General features: G+C 48.9%; 10 protein-coding genes and 1 long non-coding RNA gene across 14 annotated transcripts; 8 read left to right on the top strand and 3 right to left on the bottom strand.

Moving 5' to 3' along the window:
* Window positions 1–93: 93 nt before the first annotated feature.
* On the bottom strand, window positions 94–852 carry LOC108155807. The gene has a single exon (XM_033388241.1). The coding sequence runs from the start codon at window positions 850–852 to the stop codon at window positions 94–96; it is 759 nt and encodes a 252-aa protein (XP_033244132.1).
* Window positions 853–923: 71 nt separating this feature from the next.
* LOC108155805 lies at window positions 924–1,878 on the top strand. The gene is made up of 2 exons (XM_017286886.2): window positions 924–1,059; window positions 1,116–1,878. Exons 1-2 carry the CDS (start codon window positions 976–978, stop codon window positions 1,824–1,826), a joined length of 795 nt encoding a protein of 264 aa, XP_017142375.1. The 5' UTR covers window positions 924–975; the 3' UTR covers window positions 1,827–1,878.
* Window positions 1,879–1,974: 96 nt separating this feature from the next.
* LOC108155810 (basic-leucine zipper transcription factor A) lies at window positions 1,975–4,111 on the top strand. Of its 2 annotated transcripts, none has more exons than XM_017286891.2 (2): window positions 1,975–2,887; window positions 2,970–4,111. In XM_017286891.2, the coding sequence occupies exons 1-2, from the start codon at window positions 2,845–2,847 to the stop codon at window positions 3,965–3,967; spliced, it is 1,041 nt and encodes a 346-aa protein (XP_017142380.2). In that variant the 5' UTR covers window positions 1,975–2,844; the 3' UTR covers window positions 3,968–4,111. The 2 variants fall into 2 exon arrangements, with proteins under 2 accessions (XP_017142380.2, XP_033245499.1); XM_033389608.1 differs by having other exon boundaries at window positions 2,967–4,111.
* Window positions 4,112–4,631: 520 nt separating this feature from the next.
* Window positions 4,632–5,858, top strand: LOC108155804 (THO complex subunit 3). The gene is made up of 3 exons (XM_017286885.2): window positions 4,632–4,824; window positions 4,880–5,414; window positions 5,478–5,858. The coding sequence occupies exons 1-3, from the start codon at window positions 4,735–4,737 to the stop codon at window positions 5,813–5,815; spliced, it is 963 nt and encodes a 320-aa protein (XP_017142374.1). The 5' UTR covers window positions 4,632–4,734; the 3' UTR covers window positions 5,816–5,858.
* Window positions 5,859–8,004: 2,146 nt separating this feature from the next.
* LOC117187271 lies at window positions 8,005–8,771 on the top strand. Its single transcript, XR_004472018.1, has 3 exons — window positions 8,005–8,114; window positions 8,310–8,531; window positions 8,590–8,771. It is a non-coding gene; the product is annotated as an uncharacterized LOC117187271 (long non-coding RNA).
* A 1,859-nt stretch (window positions 8,772–10,630) lies between these two features.
* Window positions 10,631–11,470, top strand: LOC117185801 (protein SGT1 homolog). The gene has a single exon (XM_017288046.2). It carries the CDS (start codon window positions 10,765–10,767, stop codon window positions 11,308–11,310), a length of 546 nt encoding a protein of 181 aa, XP_017143535.2. The 5' UTR covers window positions 10,631–10,764; the 3' UTR covers window positions 11,311–11,470.
* A 202-nt stretch (window positions 11,471–11,672) lies between these two features.
* On the top strand, window positions 11,673–12,577 carry LOC108156539 (protein SGT1 homolog). The gene has a single exon (XM_033389609.1). The coding sequence runs from the start codon at window positions 11,832–11,834 to the stop codon at window positions 12,375–12,377; it is 546 nt and encodes a 181-aa protein (XP_033245500.1). The 5' UTR covers window positions 11,673–11,831; the 3' UTR covers window positions 12,378–12,577.
* An 89-nt stretch (window positions 12,578–12,666) lies between these two features.
* LOC108156537 (GDP-fucose transporter 1) lies at window positions 12,667–14,005 on the top strand. Its single transcript, XM_017288045.2, has 3 exons — window positions 12,667–12,839; window positions 12,892–13,615; window positions 13,675–14,005. The coding sequence occupies exons 1-3, from the start codon at window positions 12,763–12,765 to the stop codon at window positions 13,885–13,887; spliced, it is 1,014 nt and encodes a 337-aa protein (XP_017143534.1). The 5' UTR covers window positions 12,667–12,762; the 3' UTR covers window positions 13,888–14,005.
* Window positions 13,918–15,283, bottom strand: LOC108156536 (39S ribosomal protein L1, mitochondrial). The gene is made up of 3 exons (XM_017288044.2): window positions 15,001–15,283; window positions 14,634–14,943; window positions 13,918–14,578 (listed from the first exon to the last, which is right to left on the bottom strand). The coding sequence occupies exons 1-3, from the start codon at window positions 15,189–15,191 to the stop codon at window positions 14,015–14,017; spliced, it is 1,065 nt and encodes a 354-aa protein (XP_017143533.1). The 5' UTR covers window positions 15,192–15,283; the 3' UTR covers window positions 13,918–14,014.
* A 230-nt stretch (window positions 15,284–15,513) lies between these two features.
* On the top strand, window positions 15,514–22,694 carry LOC108157063. Of its 3 annotated transcripts, XM_017288897.2 has the most exons (14): window positions 15,514–15,724; window positions 16,677–17,378; window positions 17,444–17,701; window positions 17,763–17,926; window positions 17,986–18,408; window positions 18,467–18,517; window positions 18,587–18,643; window positions 18,706–19,065; window positions 19,135–19,282; window positions 19,347–19,579; window positions 19,635–19,956; window positions 20,032–20,293; window positions 20,352–20,472; window positions 20,533–22,694. In XM_017288897.2, exons 2-14 carry the CDS (start codon window positions 16,762–16,764, stop codon window positions 22,452–22,454), a joined length of 4,938 nt encoding a protein of 1,645 aa, XP_017144386.1. In that variant the 5' UTR covers window positions 15,514–15,724; window positions 16,677–16,761; the 3' UTR covers window positions 22,455–22,694. The 3 variants fall into 3 exon arrangements, with proteins under 3 accessions (XP_017144386.1, XP_017144384.1, XP_017144387.1); XM_017288895.2 differs by having other exon boundaries at window positions 18,467–18,643; XM_017288898.2 differs by lacking the exon at window positions 18,587–18,643 and having other exon boundaries at window positions 15,515–15,724; window positions 18,467–18,532.
* Window positions 22,686–24,023, bottom strand: LOC108157064. The gene has a single exon (XM_017288899.2). It carries the CDS (start codon window positions 23,982–23,984, stop codon window positions 22,827–22,829), a length of 1,158 nt encoding a protein of 385 aa, XP_017144388.1. The 5' UTR covers window positions 23,985–24,023; the 3' UTR covers window positions 22,686–22,826.
* Window positions 24,024–24,060: the final 37 nt, after the last annotated feature.

The raw sequence follows: 24,060 nt of genomic DNA, 5'->3' as shown, positions 1-24,060 counted from the left end.
GAAAGAGAGCCAATCCCATTGCTTGCCCATATTAATCCCAAAGTAACTATTTAACAAAATATAAACACTTTATTTTTTACAAGGGAAACCTGCCTAGTTCTTAAATCCCCCTTTTCGCCTCAGGGATTGCAGATCTCTCCTTTTCAGAGTCCTCAGCCTGTCACCTGCCTCTTCCATCGTATCGATTCGCTGTTGCGCCTGTTTGGCGGCAGAGTTTGCCTTCTTGGCGCTTGCCCTGGTAGCTTCGAGATCAGCCAGGACCTCTTTCATACACTTCTTCAGGTAGTGCACCCGGCGCTTGGCAGTTTGAAGCAGTTTGCGCTTCTCCATCGCCTCCCGTTGCGCATTTTCTGCCACGGTGCAAATTTTCGCTAGATTTTCTTGGACCTCCTCGTACAGAGATTTCAGCATAGCGTAGTTTTTCTTGTTGGTGTTTTGAATCCGCCTGACCATTGTAGCTACAGAAGAACTGCTGGCAGTAGCCTTCTCAATTTCCTTGATGACCTGCTTGATGTTGCCAAGACTGTTCTGGAGAGCCTGCACAAGCTGCTTTTTGCCAGCGAGTTCCGTTTCGGCAGCCTTCGCTGCAGCCATCGCCTTATCAGCCAGCTGTGTCTTATCCCTGTTTCCGGCCTTCTCCCCGGCACTCGGTTGCGCATCCTTGGCGCTTTTGGCCTCCGTAGCCGCCTTCGAGGCAATACTGCTCGACTTGTGATTTATTTTGCAGGGCTTGCAGTTTCCTGGCTTATGGCGATTGTCGCATTTCTTGATTACCTCTGAGCTCACTGAAGCTCTGAAGCTCTGAAGAATGACGCTCAATACGAAAACCATAACCAAGATCTTGCAACGCATTGTGAATATCTTATCTTACACAAATCTCCAAGCCTATTATCTGAATAACAAAACATCATTCTGTCAAAAGTGACAAATCCAAGTTTTCAGTCCTGAAATGAATTGAGAATATTATATTACAAAATGCTTATCGAGAATATAATTCGAGCTTTGTTGGTATTTGTGGCCATTGCATGGGTTCTCAGTGATGCCTACACACTAGAAGAGGTAAGAAGAGGATCATTCCCAAAACCATAGATTGAGGAGAGACACTTTCTCCACAGTCCTACAATGATTTATCCAACGAGGTGCTCGATGACCCCGAGGGAGGTTGTCGTGATGGAGGTGGCGGCGGCGGCGGCTCCAACTGCCAAATCAATATGTCTGGTGTTGGCAAGCAGAAAACCTCCAACATAGCACAGAAAGCCGCACAGGAAGCTAAAGATGCCTCTGATTCGCAGATTTCGGCCGCTGAGGCTGCTGCACGACATGTGAAACAACAATTGGCCGATAAGGCCCTGGCTGCAGCCAACGCCGCAGAGGCTGCTCTTGCAGGGAAACAGCAAATCGTCGATCAGCTGGAATCAGAGGTACACGTGGGTGAGCTGGTCGTCCAAGAAGAGGGCGCCGCGCTTCAGACCACTCAGAGCACTGCAGCAGCTGCAGCCCAGGCCGCGGATATGGCTGGTATCCAAGTCAAAACCGTCTCCGAAGCCGTGAAGAATGCCAAAGCCAATGTGGCCAACTCGGAAGTGGTGTCCAATGGCGCTCAGCAGGAGCTGTCCGAGAAGCAGCAGCTCGTGGAGGCCGCTAAGAAGCGCGTGGAGCTGCTAATCAAGCAACTTGTATGCGCTAAGAATGACTTCAAGAAAACCAAGAAGCTGGTTGAGAAGGCGGCCTGTGCTGCGCAGGAGGCAAAACAACGGGCCTCGCGGGAGCGTCGCCGAGTGGAGCTGCGCGACAAGTTGATGCAACGCTATAGACGCTGCCACTAAGATTAACAAATTTTTGCGTTTATTTTTAATAAATTATTGTGTTTGTTTCCGATTCCTACTCCGACGCCATGTTCACACGCAGATCACCGAGGAAGCGAAGCTATCAACGGACACGGGCGTCGCGTCTGGCCAACTCCGATTTACGAGCATGCTGCCTGGGATCGGAGCAGATAGTTTAAGGCGGCTCGTGGCAATTAGAGGCTCTTCCATAATTACCCATGCGGCAATAGCAGTGGCAGTGGCTGTAAATTAACCAATCCTCCAGCATGGTAGCATTGACCCAGCCCCATTGTTGGTGTGGTGTGGAACCAATTGGCGCTGCGGGGCCAACTCATAAAGAAAACGGACACCGGACCACGGACGACGACCGACGTCCAACGGGTTTGCACTTTCATCGCGACACAGACCGAACGAACACTTTGTTTATAAATACATGATGCCTCCGCAGACCTGCTGGCAATCGTCGAGAGGTCTCCACCGGATTTACAAAAGACATCGAAGCTCACTGCTTTTCCAAAGCCGAAAGTAAAAGCGTTTTTCCAGCGAACCCGTCCATCGACTTTGGTTTTGCTCTGCGGGCTGGAGGTCTATCGTCAACTGGCATTAGATACGGTTTGCCCACGCTCCAGTCAGGACGTGCACTCGAGAGGTGTGTTGTGTGCATTTATTATCAGCAGTTGTCTGTCAAATTGAGTGATTCGTGTCCAGTTTTGTGCCACCAGTGATGGTAAGGCGGTCCTGGCCTTAAAAGCAAACTGGTTCTTCTCTGGAACGATACGATAAGCAGGCTGGATGTGACACACAAACTGTTTGCCGGCCATCCTAGACCGAAGAAAGTGCACTTCATCTGTTAGCTAACAAGCCAAAGCTAACCATAGAACCGGTTACATTGCCTCGATTGAAAGCCCCATTAATAAATTCGATTTGCTTATACGAGTACCTGTGCAGTGATCTCGAGACTTCCGGTTAAGCGATTTCTTCTCCAGCCCGTCATAGTTTGATTGCATAATTTTAAGCGATGCCATCGGCTATGCAGCTGCTGCTCCTGACAATGCTCTTGGGTAAGCGTCGCCATACCTTCCATCCGTGTTTACCTATGCAAATTCAATATGGCCTTAAAAATTTTCCCCAATTAACCAGCAGCCATGCCAGCGCTGGGACTGGGACGCAAGGTGAAGCGGAAGGACGCACACTACCATCTAAATGTGCCTCCGCCACCACCGCCGTCACCACAGGAGCACCAGGGTCACCAACAGCACCAGCAACACCAACAACACCAACAACACCAACAACATCAACAACACCAACAAGCCACGCTGATCGAACACGAAGTGCCACCGTATTCATTCGAAGCCATTAACCACGACGAGTTTGAGCCGGCCAAGAGTCCGCATCTGAACGGACAAGCCACGCCTTACGAAAGCTCCGACTACATTGTTCACAGCCTACAAGGCGGCGGGGGTGGCCAGGGGGGCGGATATCTGGCGGACAATGGGCTGCGAAGCATTGCGAAGGGATCGGCGGATACAGCCATTTCGGCAGTTGCCAGTCAGAATGCAGCCGGAAAACAGGCCTCATACGTCGCCAAGAGTACGCTGGCCCAGGCAGCAGCTCAAGCAGCCGGCACAGCCGTGGCTGTGCTCAAGGGCAAGGAGGTACTCTTGCACCGATTGGAGGATCAGAGCGTGGAGGCACACAAGGCAATGGAGAACGAGCTGACGCAGCTGCAGCAGGCTAAACGATCGGCGAAAGCTGCTCAATATGCTGCCCAGCAGGCCATCAACCATGTGAGCGTCCTCACGGCGGCACTCAACAATGCCCAATCCGCATCTGAACTCGCCCAAAAGTCTGCGTCAGAGGCAGCTGCTGAATTGGCCTCCCAAATCGATATGGTGGCCCAGGCAAAGACTAAACTGGAACATGCTGAGTCGCACGCCTACGGCGCTCGTTTGGATTATGAGGAGACTCGCGATGCGGCGGAGAAGGCTACACTGTCCGCGCAGGAGGCACAGCTCAATGCCAACGATGCTGCTCTGCACGCCAATGTCGAGCTCAGTGAAGCGGTTCACATTCATGACAAAAGCGATCGCAATGTGGTGGAACCGGCCCGGGGCCCGCCACGCCATCGTCGACGACCGTAATCGTCTACAGCACACTTCCACCGGTCACGTCACTAAGTAAAGTGTTTTGGCATTGAAGCTTCAATTTAAACTTATTTATTTATTTTCCATATATTGACTCTAAGTTTTTTTATCCTGTTAATAAATAATAGTTTGAGAAAGTGACGATCCACAAGAGATTTTCAAAAGTTTTCGGTATATAATGGTATACTTCATTCACTATTAATTTAATTTGTAAATGTATATTTAAGAACCTATGAACCATACGCACTTTTAAATTTTCGCTATCTCAATCTGGTACTTGACTGCATTTTTATCCTTGACAATCAAACTTTCAAACTTACGCGCGCACCCCCATATCCAGTCGATAGTATCGTGTGGTGGTATTTCCCTTCATTCCATACACACGTGATATTGGCCTTTTTTTAAACTTTATTTTACACACAATACAAAAAAAAGATAATATTTACAATAAAACTATCTTGTAGAAAATTGATTCATCAATCGGATAAATTTATCTGTTCAGGGCTGAAGGTCCCAGTTAGCTAATAATATCTAACCGAATATCAAAATCGAGGAATATGATGGATTTATAAATAAAAATAATTCGTCAGTATATTTACGGCATATTTTTAAAATGAGTCGGTATATTTTGGTATATTTCCGAGGGTCGGACGGTATATTTTAACGATAAATCCGCGGGCACACTGCCTGGTTTGACAGCATTTGTTTACAAATAAAACATTTAACTAAATAAAATACTAAAACAATTGAATTAACTGAGAGCTATGAACCGTACAGAGCAGACATTTGAGGACCTGAGGTCGTTCTTTCGAAGTCACAGCAAAATACGCGAGCAGCGGGCCCACACGTCCAAGGTAAGAAGCTGGTTGGAAAATTGAGAAATTTTCACGAAACAAATGTCTGAGGCAGGTTCACTCCGTCTGCTGGAATGCTGATGGTCGCCACTTGGCATCGGGTTCGTTTGACAAGACCGTGGCGGTGTACACCTTGGAACGCGATCGCCTCATCAAGGGCAACATCTACCGGGGGCACACCGCGTCCGTGGACCAGTTGTGCTGGCACAAAACCGATCCAAATCAGTTTGCCACTGCGAGTGGCGACAAGACCGTTCGCATCTGGGACATACGCGCTGGGAAATGTGCTTCAGTGACCAACACCAAGGGAGAGAACATAAACATAGCCTGGTCTCCGGATGGCAAGACGATTGCGGTTGGCAACAAGGAAGACCTAATCACATTCATTGACACGCGCACGACCAAAATACGCGTCGAGGAGCAGTTCAGCTGTGAAGTAAATGAGATATCATGGAACAATACAAACGATTTGTTCTTCCTCACCAACGGCATGGGCTGCATTAATGTGTTAAGCTATCCCAGCCTGGAGCACCAACTGGCACTCAAAGGGCATCCTGCCAACTGCATTTGCATCGAGTTCGGACCCACAGGTAGGAAAAAAAACCTTGCATATATCTAAGTATTTTGTAATACTTACCTGTTCTCTTTCTCAGGTAAATATTTTGCCACTGGTTCAGCCGATGCCCAGGTCTCGCTTTGGGACGCCACCGAACTGGCCTGCCTACGCATGATTAGCCGCCTGGAGTGGCCTGTTCGTACCATATCCTTTAGTCACGATGAAAAACTGATAGCCTCTGCCAGCGAGGATCTTCTCATTGACGTTGCCTTCACGGAGACGGGGGAACGTATCACCGACATTCATGTCGATGCCTCTACTTTCACGGTGGCCTGGCATCCAAAAGAGTACCTCTTAGCCTATGCCTGCGACGAGAAGGACGTCGAACGGCGCCGCGATATTGGCAATGTTAAAATATACGGCTTTCCTGAGTAGACCTAAGGATAGTAAAGAGTTTGTTTATTATTCAATCATCTAATGCACTGCTCTCTTTTGATTGATGCTGGGCCAGCTGCTGCTGCAGCAGGATGCGCTAGAAATTATAAACTTTGAACTTGACAGAGTCACGTTACCTGCAGGCAAGTGGATTATCAGTTTCGAAGCTCCACTCGCGTACGTGTGCGATGAAATTGAGCTGCTTCGGCATCTACTGCAACTGAAGTTTTTATCATCCTACGGACAAGCGACCAGTTCGGTTTTTATTTCATTAAAGGAGCCGTGCGCCCGCTGATGTAACCGGCTGTCTGCCAGCTTAAAGTTGCACTTGTTGCCAAGGCATCAATCACCATAGGAGGAGAGGACGAACTTTTACTCTTACTACGGCTTGAACTGCGCTTTTATCACGCAAATAACGACAGCGGGATCTATCTACGAGTAGATGATGATGCCCCCGCCCTTGGAGCAGTTTACGGTTACGGCTTCTTACATTTTTAGCTATTAGTCAGTGGCAACACTTTGGGTTTGGAGTGGGCCCTAGAACGATATTGCATCTGTCGCGGATTTGCTGCTACTAGCAGCAGGACAAGTCTTTGTGGGCCAAAGGTCGATGTCACTCTGCTGCAGATGTTTACACAGGCTGGCGTATAAATTGGCTCCATTAGCCAAAAAACTTGAGGGAGAGGAGACATGAGAAGAAGCTGAAGGAAGTGCTTGTGCAGTGTTTGTGTCGGAAGACTGGTGCGATGCGGGTGGATGGGCGATTGTTATTAGTTTGCCTTCTGTTTCTATTTCGTTTTCTCACCCTTGAACTACAAGTATCAGCACCAGTCCTTGCCTCATGGTGAGAGGTGTCATGCACATGCACTCGATAACGTCCTTAATTGTGATTAATTAGTTTTCCAACCCATTTATTGGCTAAAATAAACTGAGACGAAATAAACGAAACCAATAAAAAGTATGCACGGGGAGCATTTTTTGGCATCTCCGGAGCTTTCAATAACGCGGACACAACCGCAATAACAAGTCGCCAAGAGGCGAATAACATACACCCAGCAATAAATCTTTGGATCAAGAACCTCCTAAAAAAGGGACACACAGAGGCACACCTAAGGGTGGAGTCCTGTCGCCACTACTGTAGAATCTGGTGGTCGACGACCTCATCAAGAGATTTGAAAGGTAGGCCCCAAAAATAACAGCTTATGCAGATGACATAAGCATACTTATTACGGGTGTATGTCGATCGACCCTCAGCTCCGTAATGGAACGTACACTCAGGGCGATACGCGAGTGGGCGGAAGAGGTAGGACTCAGCATCAACGCGGACAAGACGGATATCATCCTCTTTACCAAGAGGTACAAGCTACCGATATGGGCCCCCCGAAAATTGACCAAACTAGGCTGACTCCAGAAGCACAGGTAAAACACCTGGACTGGACAGCAAGCTGGCATGGAGACCCAATGTAGTGGAAAGGGTGAAGAAGGCCACCATTGCGCTTTATGCATCCAAGAAGATGCTCAGCAGCACATGGGGCCTGTCACATGCTCTAATGCACTGAATGTACATCTCGGTGGCAAGCTACTGAAAAGAAGACATACCATAAGCTTATGGAAAAGACTCAGCGACAGGCTCTGCACTGTATTACAGGGGCGCTGCGGTCAACCCCAACAAAAGCACTGTCCTGGGATTCGACCACCTGGACATTCACGATCGCCTGATTGCAGGAAAGGCAGCACAGCGCCCAATCGCATCAGGAAATATGTCGCCACAAGGATACGGGCACAGCTCAATTGGCAGGGACATTACCAGATCCACTGATTACATGATCCCCCAAACTTGTCTCGACATCAAAACTATCTCATCTCTGGGACCCGAAGACTGGAAAAAGGGAAGGGACCAAGTTGAACACCTCAATATATACGGACGGACCTAACCTAACCTATCCTGGTCCAGGATACGGATTATTTATCCGAGAAATAAATATCTGGCGGAAAAATTCTCGACATCTACATCCTTCCTACATGACATGTCCGATTTGCTCCACCTGGCGACGCGCATGTCATTTTACATTTGCAGATTCAGCGCTCCTCCCCTCCATTCAGCACAGAGCAAATGTATTGCCATTCAGCGCTCTTTCCATGTTAGAAAATTCACTCGCATGCAATAATTTTGTCATGTTTCAAAAATGACGTCAAAATGTCAGAAAAAGGAAGAAGCAGAACAGAAATTACGTCAAAATGTCAGAAAAAGGAAGAAGAAGAACAGAATGACGTCATTCTGGATGGCAACAAGTGTCAGGTACTGGTTGGCAGCTAGGACGACGTGTACTGGAGCGACTGGAGAACCGGGGACATTGATCAAGACGGGCCAGAGCCGCAGCCTCGCCAAGGACGTGCCCTGCATCCCCCCCAGCTACGCCAGACGGCCCGAATGTGCCGCAGCCGTTGTCCGGTAAGAATATTCAGCTTTGTTCTAAAATGTTGCCTCTTTTAGCTTCCTGGGCGAACTCGCAGAAGCCCCGTAACATTGCCGTGCATGCCATAAAGGAGAGGCGTCTGCTCTTCTCGACAGATGTCGGCAGCCATCAGGCCATCATTCGGGCCCGAGTCAATGGCATGTGAGCATGTGGAGCTGGAAGGAGTCACAGCGCTGGACCTGGACCAACAGTCCGATATACCATGCGTTTCGAATTACAGACATCAATGGGAAGAACAAGTAAGCAACCATATTGGACACCTTTGGACACGTGTAATCTCCTGTTCCCCCTCTATAGAAAAATCCTTGCTTCCATAAACATCTCGCAGGAGATCTCGCATTGCCGCCTTGGTAGAAGAGCGTCGTTCCGTGGAGCTGCATCGTCTGTCGCAGTTCACCGACATCCGGGCCGTGTGGACACCGGATGCGAAAGTGCTGCGCAATCACACGGCACAGTCGCCCAAATTGTTTCCATACCTGCATAGCCAGCGGGGTGACACGTAGTACTCTCGACGTGTACTCGTTCCCCAAGCATCTGATGCTACTCGAGGACAAGGAGAACTACGGCGTGTATCCGGCCAGATAATTTTAAGTGGCGGGAGTACTAACATGTATATTATGTATATCCGCCTTCTGGCGCTGTGACGAAAGGATTGCCCGGCAGATCAGTTCGGCGAGTGCTTCGACATGGCTCTGGTACCACCAACTGTGACAATGGCCAGGATGAGGTCAACTTAAACTAACAATATCCTAATCCACCCTCCCACAGCTTTGCATATGATGATTTGGAGAAAAGGAGTAGGAAATCTGGTGTTCATTGGAAAAATAATGAATCAAGATCAGTATCTGAAAATTTTGAAAAAAAAATTTAAGCAGTCGGCAAGGAAAATGGCCATTGGCAACTCGTTCAAGTTGCATCAGGACAACGACCCGAAGCATAAGGCCTATAAAGTAAGGTCTAATCGAAACCCCAGTCGCCTGATCTAAGCGCTATTAAAAATTTGTGGAGCTAGCTGTACCGCCGTATACACAAAACGCCAATATCGGCCAAATCCGCGTTAAGGGAACGGCTTCAGGAAGAGTTGGCCCAAATCGGCCATGATATACCCAAAAAATCATAAAAAATATGACAAACACCTAAGCGACACATTAACAAACAATGGGTATTATAATAAAATATAAAATTACGTTTTTTTTTTTTCGAGATTAAGAAGGGTTTTTAGTCATATAAGAAAATGCCCAATATTAAAGTAACGCAAATTTTGAGTTTTTTTTTTTAAATTATATTTTCTCTATTCATTTAAAATAAAATCATTATTATATATGTAAACCTCTCTGAAAAGGTAAATATTCAAGCTGTATTCCCTGATTACATTTTTTTTTTATTTTTTTGTAGTTTTATGCATTTTATTCGCGTTTGAAGTTGAAAAAAAAAATGAGGAATATTAAAGTTACCCACTGTATGTATGGTTATTATGATTTTTATTTATATGTTATGAATAGGGCAGATTGCACAAGTACAATTGGTCGGACCCGGGGCATCTGCTTCTGCTTCTGGGGCAGCTTCTGCGGCAACTCCTGGGCAGCTCCTGGGGCAGCGATTTGTGGAGCTTGGCGCCCCACGGCACGGACGATGGACGCAATGGTCCTACGCATACGCCTACTGATATGTCCATCTCCGCGTCGTCCGCGTACCCCAGCGTTGTTGCCTCCAGAGATAACGCGTCCCCCAGCGTTGCCGCCTCCAGGGGTTCCGCGTCCACGGGCTCCACGTCCATTGGCGCCTCAATCACCAAAGGCTCCACGAGCGATGCCACCACGTCCACGTCCAGAGAAATAATTATTTACCGTATGTGGGATCTGGAATAATATAAAAATTAATATCGGCAAATATCGCATCTATCGCCTACAAAATCATAGAAAAGATTCAACAAAATCAACATCTAAGAACTGTAGAGGTTCACTACATTCCCGGACACAGTAACATCCCTCAGAACACTTCAGTTGACGCAGCAGCCAAAGAAGCCCACAGACGAGGAAAATACACAGTGGTTAAATGGAACCTTAAAGACGCTTTGTGTGAAATACAAAGAATTTTAAAAGCAGAATGGGAGAGAGCATACGCCGAGTTTGCTAGTGTCAAGCACCGAGGTTACTGCTCGCTTTTCCCCTCAACATCATCCAAACCGTGGTTACTAAACTAAACTAAGCTTAAAGCCATTGACGCTAAGAGAATCAACAGACTGCTTAGTGGTAACACATTTAATGCATGTAGTTATACATGCGATAGTATCGAAAACGCCACGCATGTAATTTTCAATTGTACCAAGTACAACACAACAAGGAAAAACTTCCCATCTCTAAGAAAGTATAATGATATTTAAAAATAAAAAATAAATAAATAAAAAGTAGGCTTCGGCCGTAAACAAGACAGAATTGCTAGATAAATTGAACTCACAGTAACTTCGACAACATGTCTGTACGTTACGACTGGTACCAGTCCGAGAGCAAAGTGGTAATCACTGTTCTGCTGAAGAACGCCACAGAGAAGAACTACGCTGTCAAGATTGAGTCAAAGAAAGTACACATGACCGCCGATGGATACGAGCTGGAGATCCAACTTCTGCATCCCGTTGTCGTGGACCGTTGCTCCCACAAGGCGTATCAGTCCAAGGTCGAAATAACTCTGGCCAAGGAAACGGGCGTGCGCTGGGAGACCCTAGAGGAGAAGGCTGCTCCCGCTGCAGTCGCATTGCCTAAACTCCATACCAAAAATTGGGACCAGCTGGTCAACGAGGAGGAGAAGAAAGATGAAAAGGAGGCCAAGGACGAAGCGGCTCTAAATAATCTTTTCAAGCGGATTTACAGCACTTCCTCACCCGAGGTGCAGAAGGCCATGAACAAATCTTTTTCAGAGTCCGGCGGCACCGTGCTTAGCACTAACTGGAACGAAGTGGGCAAGGATAAGGTGTCTGTGCAGCCGCCCCAAGGAACCGAATTCCGCCAATGGGAGAAATAGGCCTGATCTGCGGCTAGTTAAACACACACAATGAGATTTCAGAGACACAAATATATTTTTAGCCAAACAGCATGCATGCGATGGGCAAACCACATTAACAATATGATTATGAACTAACAACAATTGTTTTAAATAAAATTGATAGAAGCATTGCAATTCATGGCGAGCTTGTTCTATACATTACATATTTAGTGGGGAAAATTGTTACCTGTCCAAATACATATGTAACATGAGCATCTCTAGAACCTACCCACGCATTTATTGCTGTGAAAACAGCTGATAGACCGGGTTCGATAGGAAGATACGTGGAAAAATATTTAAGTATTGCACAAAGTAGGGGAAAACGTGCACAAAATGTATCAAAACCTGGAAGAGCACATCCGGCTGGTTAAAAAATACCTCAAGATAATCTTTGAAATCGCCCTGTATCGCCCTCAAAAAAAAAATAAACAAAAAGTAGGCTTCGGCCGTAAACAAGACAGAATTGCTGGATAAATTGAACTCACAGTAACTTCGACAACATGTCTGTACGTTACGACTGGTACCAGTCCGAGAGCAAAGTGGTAATCACTGTTCTGCTGAAGAACGCCACAGAGAAGAACTACGCTGTCAAGATTGAGTCAAAGAAAGTACACATGACCGCCGATGGATACGAGCTGGAGATCCAACTACTGCATCCCGTTGTCGTGGACCGTTGCTCCCACAAGGCGTATCAGTCCAAGGTCGAAATAACTCTGGCCAAGGAAACGGGCGTGCGCTGGGAGACCCTAGAGGAGAAGGCTGCTCCCGCTGCAGTCGCATTGCCTAAACTCCATACCAAAAATTGGGACCAGCTGGTCAACGAGGAGGAGAAGAAAGATGAAAAGGAGGCCAAGGACGAAGCGGCTCTAAATAATCTTTTCAAGCGGATTTACAGCACTTCCTCACCCGAGGTGCAGAAGGCCATGAACAAATCTTTTTCAGAGTCCGGCGGCACCGTGCTTAGCACTAACTGGAACGAAGTGGGCAAGGATAAGGTGTCTGTGCAGCCGCCCCGAGGAACCGAATTCCGCCAATGGGAGAAATAGGCCTGATATGCGGCTAGTTAAACACACACAAAATACAGACATTTATTTAAATGAGATTTCAGAGACACAAATATATTTTTAGCCAAACAGAATGCATGCGATGGGCAAACCACATTAACAATATGATTATGAACTAACAATTTTTTTAAATAAAATTGATAGAAGCATTGCAATTCATGGCGAGCTTGTTCTATACATTACATATTTAGTGGGGAAAATTGTTACCTGTCCAAATACATACATATGTATACATATGTAACATGAGCATCTCTAGAACCTACCCTCGCATTTAATTCTGTGAAAACAGCTGATAGACCGGGTTCGATAGGAAGATACGTGGAAAACAATTTAAGTATTGCACAAAGTAGGGGAAAACGCGCACAAAATGTATCAAAACCTGGAAGAGCACAACCGGCTGGTTAACAAATACCTCAAGATAGTCTTCGTGGTCGCCCTGTATTGGTAAGCAGCAAGAGGAAAATACGTAGACTATTTTTAAGAGCCCGTCCCACAGGTGCACCTCCATCTTGACCGTGTTTGTGAATAAACATTTGCTGAGTAGCGACGCAGTAAACCTAGGAGCCCCGCTGTTCATGTCATGGTTTCAGTGTGTGGTATCCACGTTGATATGCTTTGTGATGAGCCGCCTCAGCCGCAAATACCCTAGCGTTTTCACCTTCCCCGAAGGCAATCCCATGGACATTGACACTTTCCGCAAAATTCTGCCGCTGTCCGTGCTGTACACGCTGATGATCGGAGCCAACAACTTATCGCTCTCCTATGTCACGGTAGCCTTCTACTACATCGGACGTTCCCTGACAACCGTGTTCAGTGTGGTGTTAACGTATGTAATCCTGCGCCAACGCACTAGCTTCAAGTGCTTGATGTGCTGTGCCGTCATAGTGATTGGCTTTTGGCTGGGCGTAGATCAGGAAAGCCTCACAACGGTGTTCTCCTGGCGGGGCACCATTTTTGGAGTTCTCAGCTCCCTGGCCCTGGCCATGTTCTCCATCCAAACCAAAAAGTCGCTGACGCACGTTAATCAGGAGGTGTGGCTCCTCAGTTACTATAACAATCTGTACTCCACCCTGCTCTTTCTGCCCCTGATCATCATCAACGGCGAGCTGGAGACCATCATAACCTATCAGCATTTGTGGGCTGCGTGGTTTTGGGCTGCCATGGTACTAAGTGGTGTTTGTGGCTTCGCTATCGGGTTTGTGACTGCTTTGGAAATACAGGTGAGGAGCTAAGAGGAGACCAAATCTTTCTTGTAAATGCTTATCTGGCCTGATTTTAGGTTACCTCACCGCTAACGCACAATATCTCGGGAACAGCCAAGGCCTGTGCTCAGACGTTAATTGCCACCCAGTATTATCACGACGTTCGGTCGGCACTCTGGTGGACCTCGAATATAGTGGTTCTTGTAGCCAGCGCAGCCTACACTCGAGTGAAGCAGCTGGAGATGGTCCGGCACCACCAGCAGCGAACTGCACCCACCCAGAAGGCCTAGCAATAGCCCAATAGCCCCACACCAAAGTTATTTAGACTGGAGAAGACTTTCTATAGCAGATGTAAGTTTAAAGTATGCACAAACGAAATCATCAACAATACAAATACATAGCCATGTATGTTTATAATTAATTGGCCGCTACTGCCTCTTGGGGTTCCCCTGGCTCCTCCTGCTTCTTAACCTCTTCCCGTTTCACCTTCGCTGAGCTCTTGTCCCACATCTCGGGGACATAAACAAACGGATCGATCTTGAGCTGCTCACTGCTGGGCGGGCTCTTGAGCAAAACTCGAGTTATGAACTTTCCCTCGCGCTTGGGGCGCATGGTGTTGATATCCTGCAGCAGATGTTTGAGGTTTTCCTCAAGCTTTTGTGCATCCATGTCCAGGGGTCCCACACTGGCGGAGATTAGTCCAAAGTTCTGCTGGTATTCATCCTTTGTTGCACTGTAGCTAATGCCACTAGAAAACTTAACAATCATCTCTGCCAGATTTGCGCCTAACGTTTCGCTCTTTGGGTTTGGAAATTTGCGCTTCATCAGACCTCGCAGTGCAACCAGCTCGGGCAGAATGTTGGGATGCGCAATAATGAACTGGTAGTCGGATAGCAGAAGCTCGCCGCCTGTTATATCTTTGATCAGTTCCACGCCACCGACAAGCGAAGCACCGGCCTCTCTTGCCTCTAAGATTTCGTCCTAAAAACGGATTATTCAATAAGTAATCCAATCAAAGTTAAGATATATTCCTCACGTTTCCCTTGGTGAAAACAATGATCTTGCGCTCCTCGCCATGCTCAAACTTGTGCGGAATCATAGCCATGCGCTGGAAGTTGTCCACAAACCGAGTCGCCTTCTCGCCTTGCATGTTCAGCTCAATCTCCACATTCAGGGGGGCGTTGGGCACATTATACATGCTCGGATGATGTGTCTCCCGGTGGCACTGTATGGCCTCGGCCACGCTGTACACCGGCCAGCGGTAATAGCGTCCCACGTAAACATCGTCTTTGGACACTTGCTTCCAGGAGTCGTCCACATGTTTGTCCGCACGTTTCACGTTGACTCTGAGAAGAGGATGGATGAATTAATCTCCAAATGGAATGGCTATTGTCCCAACTCACTTCTTGTCGCGTTGATTGTGTGGAATAAATCCCACCTTCTTGACTTCCACTTTAACCTTCTTCTTGCGGGCCTTCTCCCTGGTGCCTTTCCGAGCCGCTTCGCTGATGGCCGTCAGGTGCAGGCGCCGTATGGCATCGCCCGTGGGCTGGCGCAAGGCCAGGGCTCGCATTGACGACAAAATCGACTGCATTTCTCTCAGAATTATCCAATTTAAAACAGTTTACCAGAGAATTTTTGCTTTTGCATAACCTCGCCGCCGCCGATATTAGTTTACGTGTATCGATATACATGTCAGATGGCGATAGTTTGATAGTTTGCAGCGATACCTGCGCCGAAAATTCAAAAAGAGTGTTACTGCACGATTGTGGAAAATGGTCGTTATAAAACGAAACCAACGAGTGTTAACTTGAAATATTGAATCAAATATCTAAAGCAATACGTGAAAGAATGTTGGAAAACAACTGCAGCAGGCTAAGAGAGAAGTGTATTGTATTGAACTTTTGAAAAGAGAACGACTGTGGTTTCTCTCTAAAAATAAATCTCACATTTTCCGACTTTTCCGAAGCGTACAAAAAGCATTTCTCAGAATAACTTTGACCGACGAGCGGCACGGCACGGATTCAAAATTTGCTCGCAGGGAAAATACGCGAAAAAAACACCTCAAGCCGACAAAAGAAATTTCTGCGGTGGAGGCGGGCGATTGTGTGCATAAGAAAAGTGCAAGTAATAATTTGTTATTGTTTTTCTTTCAAACAAATACTAGATATAGCATCATCGTACAACTTCGTGCAAGTGGGGCCCATCTCCCTTGTGTCGGCCAAGAAGGAAAACGAAAAATGTGTATTCAATGTGTGGCAACATTTTCGATTTAAATTCTGAAAGAGTGGCGAAACGCCTAGTGAAAGTAATTGGATGGGGGCCTTCGTGAAAGAAGAAGTATATACAAACAGACAGAGGCGGACACAGATACACATGATCTACGCCACCCCAGCCCCCGACCAGTCGGGTGCGTGCACTTTCGCATAAATTGGAAATATGAATTTTGTGTAACCTAAAATTGAAAGAAAGGAAGTGTGCGTACTTCACAGTGTGGTGTGGGGAGTGCCAGGGGATGGGATGGACGGTGCTCGGACGCGAACGCGATCGCCATGGGGGAGGCAAACAAAAGAGTGTCAGCGTTTTAAAAATAGTTTGCGGCAGCGTTTCTATTTAACGTGATTTTATTTGTTCATCTGCGGCGGCAAGCGGCAGCCTGTCGATCGATTTTGGATCCCATCCCGCTTTGGGGCAGCAAAGCAAAGCACTTATGTACGTACATATAGCCGAAGCACGGCCGGAGTGCATTCGAGATTGGTTTTCCGTTCCGTTTAAGTGACCACACGCGTGAATATTTTTAGAAAAATATTCAAAACTTTTGCACATGTGAAGAAACGTGCTGAATTGGATTTTTCGTTTCGAAATTATTGTTTACATTTTCGTGGATTTTATTCGTAACACTTTAAGACATTTTCACATCCACATAAACCACCCAAACGATCTCTCTGTGTGTGTGTATGTGTGTCTAATGTGTGTGTGTGTGCTGGGCGGCAGACGTTCTACATTTGTCTTCCTCTTTTATAAACAATCTCCCGATTTTGATAATTCTCGGTTTTTCTCGTCTTGTGTGCGTTTTTAGTGGCGTATCTGGCAGAGTAAACAAACAGATCTCAGATCCGATCCGATCCGATCCGATTGATCATTTCCCAAATACGCGCCTCAGAATGGATCTGGACCAGGGACCACCAGCAACATCGCAGCAGCAACCAATGTATCCCCTGCAACCACCGCCCAAGCCACGTCGATCCCGCCAGAAAACCAATGCCCTACACTACGAGTCCTTGCCCACGGCACCGCCAGCCATGTGCGGTCGCGCCGAGGAGAACATCTTCCAGTTTCCCGCCGTCGCCTCTCGTGCCCGTAACCTCTCCGCCTCACCCAACTTTGAGCGGCGTGAGGCCAAGGATCTGCCACTGTGCGAGCATGGAAAGCACACGTGCTTCTTCTGTCAGCCGTATCGTGCCGATCGAGGCACCATTGAGCCGCTAAAGACTCGCTTAAACTCAGCCATTGAGGCCATGGACGAACTGACACGCACGTATGCGCTGCTGGAGGGATTCCTGGAGCAGAAGCTGGCCACCATCATCGAAAACGAGGCAGGGGAGAAGGAGGCGGAGCAAGCAACGACAAGTGAAGCAGCAGTACCCAAAGCAGTCCCAAGGCATCCCCAAAAGACCAGCACCACAGACACGGAGTACGAGCTGGAACACTCCCTCACCTGCCTGGAGTCACTGATGGGCACTGAGATAGTGCCACCATTCAAGCAGGGAAAATTCAAGCGGTAGGTGTTGCACATTGGATTCCAGAAGATAAATTTTAATTTATTAATTTTAATTTAATCCACAGCATACGCGAGCGCAGCAAATCCATGATGGATGAGGAAATCAATATGTTCATGAAAGGCGAGCGTCCAATGAAGACGAACTCCTCGCGTCCGTACCTCCTACGACGCCAGAGCACCTACAGCGACAACAAGTCCAAGGTATCAAAATGGACAAAAGTGAAGGCGGCATTCAAATGGGAAAGAGCCAATGTTCCACCCTCTGGTTCGGGAGGAGCCCCAGAGTCGAATGTCCTTGTGCCGCTGAACCACGAAGTGGAGAGGTATGGTCATGTGTGGATCTTCAAAGACTCGATTCTAGGTTCTGTTCACACAATATTGCAGGTACCTCAAAGTTCCGATTAGCCAGGTAGGTGGCAGCAGCTCTGCTGACAGCATTATAAGCTCCTCGTCAGGACACTTTATGAGCGATACGGGAGGGACCCCCGGAACCATCAGCTCGGCCAGTTCCATGGATGACCTCGAGGCTGGTCTACGTCAAAACATTCGTAATTCCCTTGAAGATGATCTTTGAAAGACAGCTTTTAAAAAAATCGCATCATTTCAGGCCGCGACTCCTCCAAGAGCGACACACGCTGTGACTCGCGGGCCTCAAACTTTGAGGTGGAGCTCCGAAAATCGGCCACCGATGAGCGCCTGGATAGTATTAAGGCTGCCGCCGCACTGCCCACCAAATCCTCATCCAGCAAGTCGTTGCGTCGCTCAAAAGCATTCTCTGACTTTGAGGTGTTGCCCGAGGATCATGTGGCAGAGATCAAGTCCACCACAAGCCGACGCCAGAAATTGCCCCCGAGTCCGCTGAACCTCAATCAGGTCTGCAGCGATCTGCCCCAGCTCCATTCGCCACTCAAAAGTCCCAAGGATATGGTGAGCAGTCAGACCATGCCTCGGATGCGGCGTGTTCACTCGCCAGGCAACTCGTCGGTGCCCAGTAGTCCCTCCAGACACTCGGATTTCTTTGGTGAATTCGGTGAGTGTCCAATCAAGGACTTCTAATACCTAGAACTAATTCTCCTCGTTTCTTGCAGAGAGCGAGGATCTGTCCAGCGGTGACTTCTCAGAGCCGACAACGCCAAATCGTAAGAATTTCCCAGGTACTGAAGACGGCGAGATATTTCAACATTATCAACTTCTCGTACTCAAACTAGATTTGGATTTTAAGCGAAAGCAATGCGAGTTTGAGCGCTCCAGCGCCAGTAATCGCAGTAGGATCCCGAGCTCTCCATCCCAATGCAAAAATGAGACTCATACTCTTCCCCCATTTCAGGTGTCAAACTGTGCAGTGGAGCCACTGGCGGAGTCAGTGGCAAGCTCAGCAGCGACGAGCATTCACCCACACAGCTATTGCATAGTGATCTCATGTCCACCGAGCAGCTGGAGCAGAACCTCACACCGCAGTTCAAGAAGAAGCTGCACAAATGGCGAGCAAAGCAGCAGAGCTGTGCCGGCTCCTATGCCACCAACGAACCACCGGCAGCCAGCCCCACGGCCAGGAGCCAGAGTGGCGAGGTGAAACCCAAAATCGACTGGAATCTGTGGAGCATGGGGCAGATGAAGCTGGAGGGACAGGGTCTGAGTGCTCTGCCGGATCAAAAGGATTTGCCTGAAAAGTTTCAGAAAAAGTTGGGTGAGTCTCAACTTGGATGTAGCCCTCTCCAGATCCACCAATTTAATACCATGTACACGTTTTCTTTAGAGCAATGGAACCGCTTGAAGTGCACTCCTGGGGGTGGCATAAATTCCGATAACGATTCCCTCAAGCGCAACTCTAAGCACAGTCAGTCTACTCGCCGCGGATCAGACGACGATCGCTGGTACAAGCACAAGCCGCACGACAAGGAGAAGTTCGTTGAAATCTTTGAGATCCTTTCCTTGCATTCAAATTGACCTTGAACGTTTACCCCGCAGATTGTCGCGCCTTAAGGCCATCGTGGCACCCGATCACACGTCCAAGAAGATCGAGGTGAAAACCTCGGACGGCGAGGTGATGAAATTTGAAGGCATCTCGAGAAAGTTCACGCGGAAGCTATACGAATGGGAGAAGGCCAGGGGCATTGGACCGGAGGCATCTACTTTTGCCCTGCTCCATCCCGGCTACTGTCCCATAGATGTACGGCGCATCAACAAGGAGTGCAACAAAGGTTGGTGCATATACTCTTCGGATGAATTTAAATCTTATATTTAACCCTCCATTAGCTACTGCTGAGCACTCGCCCACTCTTAGCCGATCCCTTTCGCTGGACAGTGTGTCGCCAAATTGTAACCAAGGGCCGGCCATCTCGCAGCAGGCCTCTTCGCTGTCGCTGAATGACGTCAACGATCATCTGCAGGAGATCGAGGACAGCACCGATGCCCTCACGGATCACGAGTGTAAGAGGTACGACGAACCCGAGGCAGTGATGGTAGAAGTGGAAGAGCACATACATGACACCGCCTCGCCGCTGGTCACCGCCCACACGCTGGTGGAACAGCAGACCCCGATCTACAAATACGAGGAAGTACAGTGCAATGACTACGTGTAGGTGGCATATATCACCCTCCAAGTACTCCCATCTTTAAAATTATTTTCTTTTCATTTGCTATACCCCAACAGCAACTCTCGCCGCGTGCAGAGCTTCGAATCGCACACGAATCTTGCCCCACTGCTCGGTGCCGTAAAACGTGCCGATGAACTGTTTGGCCATCTAAAGAATGCGTCGCCCGACCTGCTGGACCAGAGCTCGATGCGGGAGTGTCAGGCCGTTTTACTCAGCATTCGCAGCATTTATCCGTACTACTCCAATAACCTGATGAAGGCGACCGTACTGAACGCCATATCCGATGTTCAGAGCGAGCTGGGACGCCTGGCTGAGCTGGTAAGTGGATCAGAACTTCCTATCCAGAGCACACATTCAGTGTGTTTCTACATTCCAGAGCCAAAAGTCACCACTTGATGAAGCTTGCTGTAAAGAGATCATGGAGGAGCGGACACTGGAATACCAGGAGGAGTTGCAAGGGCTGCTCGAATCCCTGCAGTGCCTCAAGCTAAGCATACGTAGGCAGAAATTTGATTCCTTCAGAATCATTTATTCATTCGAATTTCCCTGCATTCCAGAGGGCGGCACAAATCGTTATCCGCGCGACATTGTGCCGGATATCAACATTACGAGCGAAGATGGACAGCAGCTGGAGAGCAGCTCCGCGTATGCCACCTGCGACAATTCCAGCCGAGATCAATTGGCGCTCACGGATCACAGTGCGGCCTCGCCTATGGAGCACGAGACTGAGACTAGCACTACAACAGGCACCCTTTGTCGCTCCAACATGGGAATGGCCAATGCCAATGTCAACGCCAACACCAACGTCAGTGTCACTGCAAATGCGGCCAAGAAGAAGGTGGTACGCCTGCGCAAGATGGGATCCCGGCAGAACAGCAAGACGGAGAGCGACAGCAGCGATGCGGATACGCATAGCGTGCTGGAGACCCCACGTCGGTTGCGCCGCAAGAACTTTCGGGTGAAACAGCGCTCCTTGGACGATGATTTCCGGCTGGGTTCCTTTACGACAACGGCCCCGAATGAGTTAGATACCGCCAATGCCACAGATGATGTAATCTACGGCTCGCTCAAGGTGAAACCCGGTGAACTTATCGAACAGAGTCAGTGCGTTGCCCCCGCATCCGCTCCTGCTCCTACGGCAGCACCTGCTGCTGCTGCAACTCCACCCAAGAAGCTGGGCGGATTTGTACCACCTCCGCTGCCAGAGCCCCATGCCCGAACATACAATGCCAATGTGTTTGTGAAGACCAAGCGAAAGATCTTCACCACCATTATGGAGCCCAGTGCATCCGAGGGCATTGCACTTATCGAAAAGGAGCTAGACAGCCCCACGCATAGCGTCGAGGAGAAGCCCGAGAAGTTAGTGAGATCCAAGAATCAGCCACGCCCACTCAGTCTGTACAAATCCATCAGCCTGGAGAGACTGGCGCCACTCCGTCCCAAAGTAGAGTTGCGCAAGTGCCTGAGCAGCGAAGGCCTGCGTCAGGGGTCACTCCTGGTCCGTCCCCCGCTGGCTAGTGACAGCATCCAGAGGCTAGCCCAGCCGGCGGCCAAGCGGATGCCAATGAAGCTGCCCAATCCTCCCGTGCCGCCGCGAAGGGCGCACCTTTACAAGAAGAACTCGCTGCACAAGTCGCACAGCGCAACCGTCAGCAACAATATTGAGCACAAGATCGCCAAGACCAGCTCCGGTTCGACCTTCTCCAAGGCTCACCCTCCACTGACTCTGCCCAACCGCGAGGATAACACACTGCCGCGCATTCAGCGCAAGCTGGAGGGCAAGACCACCCCTTCGTTGACCCCCACCAAGTCCAAGCACTTTGAGTTCCCCCCACCACAGATACTTCCGCCCGATCGGCCGGTCACTCCCCTCTCGGAGCGAGCCATCCGCCTACAGTTGGCAAAGGCGCAGTTTCTGCAGAGCGCTCCGGTAACGCCACGGCAGGAGCCACCCACACCCACGGCTGGAAGCGATGCGGTTCCGCTTCACAAGAGCATCAGTGCTGGCAGCATCCGAGGAGGAGCTGAAGAAACTGCCAGAAGTTTGGAGCCACAACAGCAACAGTACCAACAGGAAGTATCCACCGATCAGGAGAGTGCCGGTACCTCAAGTGCCTACGACAGCCTGCCGCGTTCCGTCAGTCGGAGTGCAAAGATCTCCAGCAAACTTGGCTTCGCCACACTCACCTCTAAGTTGCGGCGCGGCGGCAAGAAGTCCAAGGAGTCATCTGCCTCCCCCACCAGTGGCAGTGCCCTCTCGGCCCTCTGTCGCCAAACGTTGATGGCCGACGTGATTGCTATACCCCAGGCCTACGGAACGGAGAAACCACCCCCCAGTCCAACCGCCAGGAATGTGCACAAGTCACAGAGTACTCCCCAGGCGGCTGGACCTCCGTTCGATGTGCATGTCAATCTCGATGGATTGAACAAGTCTCTGAGTGAGCAATATGTACGGCAGCTCAAGGAGAGCGATGTCTAGTCACAAGTCAGAAGTCCAGAATCTAGTCATAGATTAAATACTATTTTGCGTATCAAGAACGTATCAGTTAATGTGCTGTTGATACCACAAATCTAGTCATAGAGTCAACTGTAATAACGTGGTATGTGACATCAAAGCATTGAGTAATTTAACCTCAATGAAAAACGTTGAAATCCAATGAAATCCGTGGCTTCCTTGCCAGTCCATTGGAACCAAGAAATAAACACACACTTTCTGACATTTGCTCGAAGTATATTTTAATCATATCGATCGGTGTCGCTTTTTATCAATCTCACGTTTATTCCGATTAACCATAATTGGCTTATCGATCGCGACAGCGAGGGGCATCGCCGAAATCCGCACGCACCTCCACTACCTGTGATCCACATAGTCATCCACATTGTCCAAATCCTCGTCTTCATCATCCTCATCCACATTATTCTCATAGGGTATTTCTGGAGGCTCTGCGCCCGTGTTCCAATAACGATCCTCTTCCGGTAGGGTAAACTCGTAGCTCGGCTTGTCCGTATCCACGTAAACGATACAAGCGGTCAGGTTCTGTGCCGTCTCTATCATCTGTGGAATGCTGTTGACAAACTCCACGCCACATTGGGCCGACTTGAGGGCGGCTCCTGGTAGCTCGTTGTTCAGCTTGCCATAGCCCTCGATGCCAACGGCGATGATGTCATGGACACGACGGATCGCACTCAGGGCATTAATGGTGCCCGAGAGTATCCTTCCCATAGTTGTCTGCTTGGCGGCAATCTTCTTGTAGATGTTCACCAAGCCACGGATACTCTGCCGGATTTCCTTTACGGAGGCCACCGTCTCGTGCTGGATGCGCAGCACCAGCCCCGTGGTGTAGGTGTAGCAGTCGACGCCATCGCTGACGGCTTGCAGAGCCTGCTGGAACTGGGGCACATGCGAGTAGCTGCAGTATGCGGCCATCTCTGCAAAACCCCAGTACTTGGACATAAATCCCAGGCCTCCAATCGCAGCCGTGACAATCTTTGGCTTGTTAATAGTCAGCAGATTGGTCTCCAGATCAATAGCGCGCATCACCAGATCATCGATCCCCTCCTGAGCCTCGTCGATCACATCCTGTAAGATGTCCCGCAGATCTTCAAACTCCGCTTGCTGTTCTTTGGTTAAGTCCGGACTGGGTTTTCCAATCAGTTCTTCCACCGTGGGCAGCGAGGTGTCGTAGACAATCTTTGGCTCATCATCCACATACATCGAGAACTGACGGCGGAACTCCTCGAACCCCTGGAGGTAGCTGGCATCCATTTGAGGCTCGGTCACCGCCTCGCTCTGAGCACTTCCATCCCCTTGCTGTACCTTCAGGCTGTACAGATAGTCGTACTGGGATTGGAGCTCGCGATAGAGGGGACGCAGAGCCTCGACCTCAGAGCTGGACAGCTGCAGGTCCTTCTGCTGCTGCATTAGCAGGTTGTCCAGCTCCTGGTGGCCACTCGCGTAGGCACTCAGGAGCACACAGCCCAGCAAGAGCAGAGATACTTTAGGCAACATTTTTCCCGGCCAAGCTGTGAAATCTAACTGTGGAGCAGTTGGTCGGTCAGATCTGCTATCGGCACAACTATAGCTC

Source organism: Drosophila miranda, chromosome 2, assembly GCF_003369915.1.
Source record: "Drosophila miranda strain MSH22 chromosome 2, D.miranda_PacBio2.1, whole genome shotgun sequence".
NCBI classification, from domain to species: Eukaryota; Metazoa; Arthropoda; class Insecta; order Diptera; family Drosophilidae; genus Drosophila; species Drosophila miranda.
This window is presented reverse-complemented; position numbering and strand designations above follow the sequence as displayed.

What these genes read in the sequence shown, in the direction of transcription:
- LOC108157063 (XM_017288895.2), top strand. Translation starts at nt 16,762, where the DNA reads ATGGATCTGGACCAGGGACCACCAGCAACATCGCAGCAGCAACCAATG. An exon ending in CAACAAGGAGTGCAACAAAG is followed by an intron (nt 19,580 to 19,634) that starts GTTGGTGCATAT and finishes ACCCTCCATTAG; the next exon opens with CTACTGCTGAGCACTCGCCC. An exon ending in GTGCCTCAAGCTAAGCATAC is followed by an intron (nt 20,473 to 20,532) that starts GTAGGCAGAAAT and finishes CCTGCATTCCAG; the next exon opens with AGGGCGGCACAAATCGTTAT.
- LOC108155805 (XM_017286886.2), top strand. Translation starts at nt 976, where the DNA reads ATGCTTATCGAGAATATAATTCGAGCTTTGTTGGTATTTGTGGCCATT. An exon ending in ATGCCTACACACTAGAAGAG is followed by an intron (nt 1,060 to 1,115) that starts GTAAGAAGAGGA and finishes CTTTCTCCACAG; the next exon opens with TCCTACAATGATTTATCCAA.
- LOC108156539 (XM_033389609.1), top strand. Translation starts at nt 11,832, where the DNA reads ATGTCTGTACGTTACGACTGGTACCAGTCCGAGAGCAAAGTGGTAATC.
- LOC117185801 (XM_017288046.2), top strand. Translation starts at nt 10,765, where the DNA reads ATGTCTGTACGTTACGACTGGTACCAGTCCGAGAGCAAAGTGGTAATC.
- LOC108155804 (XM_017286885.2), top strand. Translation starts at nt 4,735, where the DNA reads ATGAACCGTACAGAGCAGACATTTGAGGACCTGAGGTCGTTCTTTCGA. An exon ending in AGCGGGCCCACACGTCCAAG is followed by an intron (nt 4,825 to 4,879) that starts GTAAGAAGCTGG and finishes TGTCTGAGGCAG; the next exon opens with GTTCACTCCGTCTGCTGGAA. An exon ending in CATCGAGTTCGGACCCACAG is followed by an intron (nt 5,415 to 5,477) that starts GTAGGAAAAAAA and finishes TCTCTTTCTCAG; the next exon opens with GTAAATATTTTGCCACTGGT.
- LOC108155810 (XM_033389608.1), top strand. Translation starts at nt 2,845, where the DNA reads ATGCCATCGGCTATGCAGCTGCTGCTCCTGACAATGCTCTTGG. An exon ending in GCTCCTGACAATGCTCTTGG is followed by an intron (nt 2,888 to 2,966) that starts GTAAGCGTCGCC and finishes CCAATTAACCAG; the next exon opens with CAGCCATGCCAGCGCTGGGA.
- LOC108155807 (XM_033388241.1), bottom strand. Translation starts at nt 852, where the DNA reads ATGCGTTGCAAGATCTTGGTTATGGTTTTCGTATTGAGCGTCATTCTT.
- LOC108156536 (XM_017288044.2), bottom strand. Translation starts at nt 15,191, where the DNA reads ATGCAGTCGATTTTGTCGTCAATGCGAGCCCTGGCCTTGCGCCAGCCC. An exon ending in CACAATCAACGCGACAAGAA is followed by an intron (nt 14,944 to 15,000) that starts GTGAGTTGGGAC and finishes TCCTCTTCTCAG; the next exon opens with AGTCAACGTGAAACGTGCGG. An exon ending in TTGTTTTCACCAAGGGAAAC is followed by an intron (nt 14,579 to 14,633) that starts GTGAGGAATATA and finishes ATCCGTTTTTAG; the next exon opens with GACGAAATCTTAGAGGCAAG.
- LOC108157064 (XM_017288899.2), bottom strand. Translation starts at nt 23,984, where the DNA reads ATGTTGCCTAAAGTATCTCTGCTCTTGCTGGGCTGTGTGCTCCTGAGT.
- LOC108156537 (XM_017288045.2), top strand. Translation starts at nt 12,763, where the DNA reads ATGTATCAAAACCTGGAAGAGCACAACCGGCTGGTTAACAAATACCTC. An exon ending in TTCGTGGTCGCCCTGTATTG is followed by an intron (nt 12,840 to 12,891) that starts GTAAGCAGCAAG and finishes CCCGTCCCACAG; the next exon opens with GTGCACCTCCATCTTGACCG. An exon ending in TGACTGCTTTGGAAATACAG is followed by an intron (nt 13,616 to 13,674) that starts GTGAGGAGCTAA and finishes GCCTGATTTTAG; the next exon opens with GTTACCTCACCGCTAACGCA.